At 47.2% G+C, this 8174-nt stretch overlaps 2 protein-coding genes across 3 annotated transcripts; both read left to right on the top strand.

Annotated features, from left to right (window-relative positions):
* The first annotated feature begins 106 nt into the window (after positions 1 to 106).
* On the top strand, positions 107 to 5608 carry bop1 (BOP1 ribosomal biogenesis factor). The gene is made up of 16 exons (XM_061824893.1): positions 107 to 303; positions 956 to 1090; positions 1169 to 1237; positions 1747 to 1901; positions 1963 to 2080; positions 2159 to 2260; positions 2318 to 2530; positions 2620 to 2781; positions 2866 to 2946; positions 3024 to 3093; positions 4229 to 4361; positions 4439 to 4622; positions 4701 to 4992; positions 5069 to 5153; positions 5230 to 5337; positions 5407 to 5608. The coding sequence occupies exons 1-16, from the start codon at positions 190 to 192 to the stop codon at positions 5558 to 5560; spliced, it is 2175 nt and encodes a 724-aa protein (XP_061680877.1). The 5' UTR covers positions 107 to 189; the 3' UTR covers positions 5561 to 5608.
* A 656-nt stretch (positions 5609 to 6264) lies between these two features.
* Positions 6265 to 8129, top strand: ntaq1 (N-terminal glutamine amidase 1). Of its 2 annotated transcripts, XM_061824786.1 has the most exons (6): positions 6276 to 6681; positions 6902 to 7001; positions 7139 to 7189; positions 7265 to 7413; positions 7692 to 7816; positions 7896 to 8129. In XM_061824786.1, the coding sequence occupies exons 1-6, from the start codon at positions 6623 to 6625 to the stop codon at positions 8006 to 8008; spliced, it is 597 nt and encodes a 198-aa protein (XP_061680770.1). In that variant the 5' UTR covers positions 6276 to 6622; the 3' UTR covers positions 8009 to 8129. The 2 variants fall into 2 exon arrangements, with proteins under 2 accessions (XP_061680761.1, XP_061680770.1); XM_061824777.1 differs by having other exon boundaries at positions 6265 to 6681; positions 7139 to 7413.
* Positions 8130 to 8174: the final 45 nt, after the last annotated feature.

Genomic DNA, 8174 nt, shown 5'->3' with positions numbered 1-8174 from the left:
CAATTGAGAATACCTGTGCCATGGAATTCCAATACTTGACTTTGGTGAACTGCACACTGTAAAAAAAAAAAAAAAAAAAAAATTGTGAGTGCGATTGGTTTTTTGTGGGGGTGGGGGGGGTCCTCTGTTCGCCGTTGTGCTGTCAATAAAGTTGAAACGTTCACGTAGGTCTCGTTCACGTGCGTTGAGATGGCGGATATTTGGTGTAAAAACGTAGGGGAGGACAATCCTAAACTTCCCGAAAGGTCCCAGAAAAAAAAGGAGAAAACGAATTGGGTCGCCGAAGACGAGGAGCACGATCAGGTGATACGCGCACACAAGTGGAGCCCGAAACACACGGAACCGGGCTAGGTAGCTATTTGGCGGCTAGCTGTTAGCATATGAACGTGCTGGTTTCAAGACGCCAGCAAAAGGCTGCAAATAATGCCAAACTAGTTCGGGCTTGTTACAATTCCAAGACGGTCTCGCTCCAGTTGAGCCTGTCAGAGCTGAAAACCCTGGAAAATAAGTTTGCCTCAAATTAATATTCGAATCTCCACATCATGGTTTACACCACGCCGTTCCATTGAACACATTCACTGTGAGGTTACTTTTGGTAAAAATCAGATTGAGCTCAGCATAAAACGGTGATCGCACTGTTGAGACACTTGTCCTGTGCATGTGCACGTCCACCCAGTAGAACATACATCATGTTAACTTTCCTTCATTTGTTTTACCTACTCGCACTGCACATTGGAACTAAGTTTGCAACAAATAGTTCCAGTGAGATCATTCTTCTCAACGAATAATTTGGAGTTTGCACATAACAGTTCCTGACACCTACGACTTCTTGGTAGGGGAAAGGTACTGGTTGTGATATACTATTACTATTACTTGATAGAGTTTATTATTGTCTGTGGTAAATATATTGTAATTGTACTGTGCTGTATCGGTGATGTGTATATTTGACTTGTAGATTTTCACCGACAAAGTGTCTGATGAAGAGGAAGAGTCAGAAAGTGAGAGCGTTTTTTCTGGACTCGAGGATTCAGGGAGTGACAGTGAGGATGAGGATGGATCATACAAGGAAGAAGATGACAACTCGCAGCAGGTAGTGTACATTTTTAGTCGGGTTCTCCGTATTGCATCTCTTGTTTACTTGTTGCTTCTATTGTGTGTCCACTTGCAGACCAATGTGTTGAACGGTGGAGATGGCGAAAGGAAAGAAGAGTACGAGCATGACTCATCAGACGAAGAAGTGAGATGTGGGAGAACAATTTTGCGAATGAATTTTTTGAACAAACGGATTCTAATGATTTAGTACACTCAGAAGAACTGCCGCGTCCTCCTGAATCTTTTGTTGTCATCTAGGCCGTGACTAGGCCAACTAATGTGTCACGAACAGGTCGGAATTCTGAAATTCTTCCGCAAAGCTGTAATGTTAAAAATAATCCTTATGATGCACAACAGTAAACTTGTGACTTCTGTATTGGGAATAATGCTGCAGTGGCAGAATTTTAGACTTGATGTTCTTCCCAGTCTCACTGTCATCTTCATTTCTACATCGCCAAATTCACCAATGTGAAGATGGTCTGGATCATAACTCCCAAAATAAACGAGGGACTACTGTACATGTAAAACAACGTTCTAGAGCAATAGTCGTCTTATTCATTGCATCCATTACAGGAATAATCCACGAGAAGCCGATTCATCAGAGCAAATCTGTAGCATGTATTTCTTTTGTAACTTGCTCATCATCATCATCAGGACATCAGGAACACGGTTGGGAATATTCCCATGGAGTGGTACAAAGACTTCCCTCACATTGGCTACAATTTGGACGGAAAGAAGATCTACAAGCCCATCAGAAACAAGGATGAGCTGGACCAGTTCTTGGATAAAATGGAGAATCCTGACTACTGGTGAGGCCTGGCGTTGACATCGGAGCTCACTGAGAGACGCCGACATACGGTCTGTGTACAGGAGAACGGTCCATGACAAGCAGACGGGAAGTGATGTGGTCCTGTCGGACGAGCAGGTGGAGCTGGTCAAGCGCCTGCAGAGAGGACAGTTTGGAGACGTCAACTTTGACGAGTTCCAGGTGAGCTGCCAGGCGAGCTCCTCAACCAGCCGTTTTTTGTATGGAAGTTTAAAGGGCACCCTGTCTTGGTCCCCTCAGCCCTCTGTGGATTTCTTCACAAATGATGTGATGCTTCATCCTGTCACCAACCGACCGGCTGACAAGCGCAGCTTCATTCCGTCACTCAAAGAGAAGGAAAAGGTAAGCTTGCTGTACGCCTAACTTGGCTGTATGACACCAGCCGCTGTTTGCTTTCAGGTCTCCAAGCTCGTCCATGCCATAAAGATGGGCTGGATAAAGCCTCGCAGAGTGCAGGACGACAGTAGGGGGCGCTACTATGACCTTTGGGGCAACGAAGACTCCTCTCTTGTGGCCAAACATAGAATGCACCTGCCTGCCCCCAAGATCCCGCTCCCTGGCCACCAGGAGTCCTACAACCCTCCGCCAGAGTACCTATTCACAGAAGAGGAGGTACATCCAGCGCCTCGCATGAGCTTCACTGCTCGGCCTGAGCTGGAATGAATGAATGAATAAATGTGTGTAAAAATTCTACTCCACAGCGAGCTCTGTGGGAGCAGCAGGACCCTTCGGATAGGAAGTTGCCCTTCATTCCCATGAAGTTCTCCAGTCTCCGGCAGGTTCCGGCCTTTCCCCGTTTCATCCACGAGAGATTTGAGCGCTGCCTGGACCTTTATCTGTGCCCCCGCCAGAGGAAGATGAGGGTAATTCCTGACAGCGATTCATGACGCCACGAGTGGCTGCAGAGCCGCTTCCTGACTAACGTGCCCGTCGTCGTCTCTTTGCAGGTCAACGTCGATCCCGATGATCTCATTCCAAAGCTGCCTAAACCCAAAGACCTGCAGCCCTTCCCCACCACACAGTCTCTGGTACACCCAAGAACACACACATATGCACGCAAATAGCCCGAGGTGAGGCGTCACACGTGTGTTTTACCTCTGTCCAGGTTTACTGCGGTCACAGCGGTCTGGTTCGCTCCATCAGTGTTTCTCCTTCAGGCCAGTGGCTTGCGTCGGGTAGGTGGCTGTGTAAGGAGTGGTTGGAAGGTTGCTCGCGAGCACTGCGAAGAAACTGAGGCGGAGGACTCTTGTCACATGAGTCGGACTCCTTGCCAATCTTAGGATTTGTGACTAGCTTGCCTAAAACTTGGGAAAGACTTGTCGAGGAATGGAAGTACTCCATTTTCTCATTACTTTTGTGTATGATACTTTATAATGTTTTTGGTAAAGGATGTGAGCACACAACCTTGGCCATAACGCTATTTTTTTACGCAACACTCCCGTGCAGTCTCTGTTGGTATGTGTCAAAATAATTGTCCCTGTTGTCATTCCAAGCACTGAAACTCACACAGGGTTATTGACACCAAACAAACACGATCCAGTTTTGTTCTAACTAGCAAAGGTAGGGTTACAGTACTTGCATTCTAAGTTATGACTATTCATTTTAGAGTACATTATAGTGGGTAACAAGAATAAAAATATTGGACTTATCTGTGTTAAGGATTCTTTGCATACGCTGATGTAACTGCTTTCGCCTTTGTACTCGAGCGCAACCAACGAACGCTGTTTTGAAAATGTACTGTACTTCTCCAAGTCGTGGGGTCGCGACAGCTGATATTGGCTAGGACACCACCCGGTGAAGTTTCCTCTCCGTTTTTATGGCCATATACGGTAGCTGTTTTTACTTTCCTTTCACAAACAAGAACAACGCCATAACATTGGCGACGGTGGAACAATGTCTGCGAGAACAGATGGACCTTCGTGATTAAATGATACGTTTAATTACGCTGGAAAATTTTTACTATTCAATTTTTCAATCCATTTTCCAAGCCGTTAAATGTCTTGTTAACCAGTTTAGTCACACACCGCATTAGAATTTTAGATGTCTGTGTGCTTTTGAGAGGACAGTCCATTTTTTTTTTTTTTTTATTATTGTACCAATATATTGTCACTGAGCAAGATTGCATGACTTGACTCGTGACTTGGTTGACTTGAGTTTAATGGCGAGTCCGCCGGACTTTATTTTATTTTTTTTTTCCCCGAGGGATCTTGAAGGGTCTTGCTGGAAACTTCATGGTTAAGAGTTGCGACTTGGAACACAAATGTGACTTACAGAAGCACCCCTACTGAGAAAATTTGTGCCGTGTTTCAGGAAGTGACGACGGGTCAGTCAGGTTCTGGGAGGTCAGTTCTTCTCGCTGTGTCAAGGTGATCCAGGTGGGCGGAGCTGTGAAGAGCGTATGTTGGAACCCTAACCCATGCGTTTGTCTACTGGCCGTTGCCCTGTAAGGACACGCCGCAGCGCGAGGCACAGTGCCCTCGCCCGTCTCGCTTTTTAACCACCATCTCCGTGTCGCTGCAGGGACTCGCTAGTGTTGATCGTGTCACCGTCGCTGGCAGAGCGACAAGTTGTCTCATATTCGGAACGTCTACTGGCTGCATATCAGGAGGCAGAGCCTGCGGAAGCTGTGGTGGCCGCAAGCTGGAGTGACGCCGAAGGCGAGGAGCACCGCCAGGGACTACGCCTGAAAATCCAACATCCCAAGGTGTGACGCCCCATCCGTCCAAACGCAACGACTGTTTGACAAACTGATCCCCACCTTTCGCTTTGTTGCCATCCTCAGGTTGTCAAACAGGTGGCGTGGCACGCCAAAGGGGACTACCTGGCCTCGGTGATGCCAGACCACTCCAGCCATCAGCAGGTGTTTATCCACCAGCTCAGCACCAGACGAAGTCAGAACCCCTTCAGGCGGAATAAAGGCCTGGTCCAGAGTGTCTCCTTCCACCCCATCCGGCCGTACTTCTTCGTGGCTACGCAGCGCTTCATTCGAATTTACAATCTGGTCAAGCAGGAAATGATGAAGAAACTCCAAGCCAACTCCAAGTGGATTTCCAGCTTAGCGGTCCACCCCGGAGGTGACCCAGTTTGTGTCTCGGGTATCGATGGTCCTAGATGTTGTCGCGCAGTCTTTGATGTCTATCTTACATCCAGGTGATCACGTGATTTGCGCAAGTTATGACTGCCGACTCAGCTGGTTCGACCTGGACCTCTCCACCAAACCGTACAAGATGCTCCGGTAGGTGGCGACTACGCCCACGTCCGGCCTCCTCTTCCTGGCTTGCTTTAACAGTTGGGCCACTTCATGTCTGCAGGCACCATAAGAAAGCCGTGAGGGCAGTGGCCTACCACAGACATTACCCGCTTTTTGCCTCAGCATCTGATGACGGCTCTGTCATTGTCTGCCACGGGACAGTTTACAAGTAATTGCGCACACACACACACACACGTGTCAGCAGCTACACACATGCTAACCCGTCTCCTTCTTTCAGTGATCTGCTGCAGAACCCGCTTATTGTTCCAGTGAAAGTTTTAAAAGGCCATACGGTCACTCATGAACTTGGTGTCCTGGATGTGACCTTTCACCCCACACAGCCTTGGGTGTTTTCGTCCGGTGCTGACTCCACCATCCGCCTCTTCACTTAGTGTCACCTCCACTTGTGAATCAGTGATTGGGGTGTAATTTTGGTTTTCTAATAAATTTATCTTTCTTTGGAAAAAATGTTTGGTCTTTTCAAGTCCATCCTTCATCCAGTGATTCTTAAGTGGTCCTTCTGGACCCAAAGCGGGTCGTGGACCGGTAGTAAAATTGTGGAGTTTGCATGTTCTTCCCGTGCCTGCGTGGGTTTTCTCCAGGCACTCTGGTTTCCTCCCACACCCCAAAAACATGCAACATTAATTGGACACTCGAAATTGCCCCGTCAGTGTTGTGACGTCAGTGATTGTGGGTGTGGCTGTTTGTCTCTATGTGCCTTGCGATTGGCTGGCAACCAGTTCAGGGTGTACCCCGCGTCCTGCCCGTTGACAGCTGCAATAGACTCCAGCACCCCCCGCGACCCTCGTGAGGATAAGCGGCAATCCAAAATGGATGGATGTTGGCAGCGACCCTTAAGTGTTTCGCAAATCTAATTATCTAGTATGACACGCCTCTTTTAAGCCTACAATTTTCCCAGGTAGAAGTTTCGAACTTTTTGTCTGCACACATTATTCTGATTTTTTACATTGACCCCAAAAAGTATTTTCGTGAAAAGTGGTTGAGAAATGAGCAAATTGAGACTCGTTTCAACATAGAATGATTAAGAACGCCGACCTTCCCAATATGGCGCCCACGTATCCACATTGGTCAGCTGGGGAACTACACTGTGCACAGCACATATCTAGCGTCGCCGCAGTTACAAACAAAGCTTTCCTGTTGTGTGGAAAAGAAAACGGCACCAATTGGCTCCTCTTGAAAAAGTAACATCCTTGGGCAGCTCTTCAACTTAAAAGCTATCTTTTCACCCGCGTCTCCAACAAAGGACGAGACTGATGAATGACAACAACTACTTTATTTGTGAAAACGTCTAATATTGGACATTTTCAGTCATATACGGAGGTGTATTCATCACAACCTTAAGTAACCGATACGGCTCATAGCTTTTATGTTGATGGGTAATGAGGTTTTGTCTGGGCTGGAAGTGAAAGATTCGCACTTTGTGTATCTCCAAAATGACGGACGACCGAATCACACTGAGGCAGGACGAGTGTGATTATACTAGCTGTTACTGGTACAGAACAATAATAATAATAACATCCGAGTCAATGATATATATTCGCAGATAGATTTCTATTCCATAGAGACATACACTACATAACTAGAACTCACGCTTGTTTTTAGATTTACTATTCATCTTTTTTTATTTTTATTTTTTTTTTAAGAGACTCGACAAGGAAATGTTTTGGATTTAACCAAAATGAATGGATTTCTTTAATGTTGTGTGTTTGCAGTGAAGAAAACGTGTGGAAACTTTGCGAATTCGTCCGCAGGGAGAGAAGTGCGTCTCTCCAAGAACTCTTTGTGGTGTTCATCTCGAATGAGAATCGAACGGTGAGGTCGCTGCCTCCTGTGGGCATCACTTTCTCAAATGTCTGACACAGGTCCGGAAAGTGTCTTCAGCTCAGCTCACTGCCGTTGTCAATTCAGTGAAATGGACTTGACTTGAAATGGGGTTCCTTTGCCGTCAGGTTCCTTTGTGGAAACAGAAGTCAGCACGTGGAGACCAGCCTGTGATTTGGGTAGGAGACCTGATGGGCGCGGGCGGGGACCCGACACGCCACAGCCATGTGTCAAGTGCGGTGCTGTATGTGCAGGATTATCACGTGGTTCTGCTACACGTCCGGGGTCAGGGCGAGGCTGCGATTTACGATCTGGACTCGGTCGTGCCGTTTCCCTGTAGCCTGAAGATTTACGCCGTTCACGCTCTGCGCTCGGACCAGTGCCTCAAACCCGCCTATCACAGGTAGCGTCGGACGTGTGCTGCACAGTCGGACCTTGATTTAAAGGTGGAATTTGTTGTGCAACCAAGCTTATGACTGGAAAATTGACTTTCCTAACAAACCATTTTTGTCCTTTTTGGTCCACACACACACGGCTTGAGTTCACTAAACTTTTGGCTCACAATACAGAAAAGAATTTGCCGAAGAATGCCTCCACAGCGCTTGCATGTCAAGGTTGCACTGGAAACTCTTTTCTACTTTTCGAAGGAAGTGTCCTTCACATGGTTGTAACGTTACACAGGAAGTTGCGCGTGGTCCCCGCCGACTGCTTCCTATCGAACTTCGCCTCGGACCGTTCGCACATGAAGAATTCCGACGGCTCCTGGAAGATGCGGCCTCCGCCTTATCCGCCGATCTCCACTGCAGGTCAAAGTTGATGTGCAGAGCACGACTATGAAGCCGGTCACCTCTGCGTGACCTCCGTTGTGATTTTGTTCTTCCGCAGACTCTCACATGAACCTGGATGACTTCATCTGCATGAAGCCTACCGTGGGATGGGGCCACGTTTTCACTTTGGACCACTTCTTGCAGCACTACAATAAACACTCATTGTCATAGTGTGCGGGTGTGTGTCTTTTGGAATGTACTTGTTGACGTGAACTATAATAGGAATGAAGTTGGAGCCCCATCAAATGCAGGTGTGGTTATCTTTATTGATTGAATGGGATGTGCCAATGAATGGACTGAAAATGCCACGTGATAGCGGGTTTGTATAAAAACACAA

This window comes from Syngnathoides biaculeatus, chromosome 1, assembly GCF_019802595.1.
Source record: "Syngnathoides biaculeatus isolate LvHL_M chromosome 1, ASM1980259v1, whole genome shotgun sequence".
NCBI lineage: Eukaryota > Metazoa > Chordata > Actinopteri > Syngnathiformes > Syngnathidae > Syngnathoides > Syngnathoides biaculeatus.
Note: the sequence above shows the minus strand (reverse complement) of the source record. Positions and strands in the feature narration are given on the sequence as shown.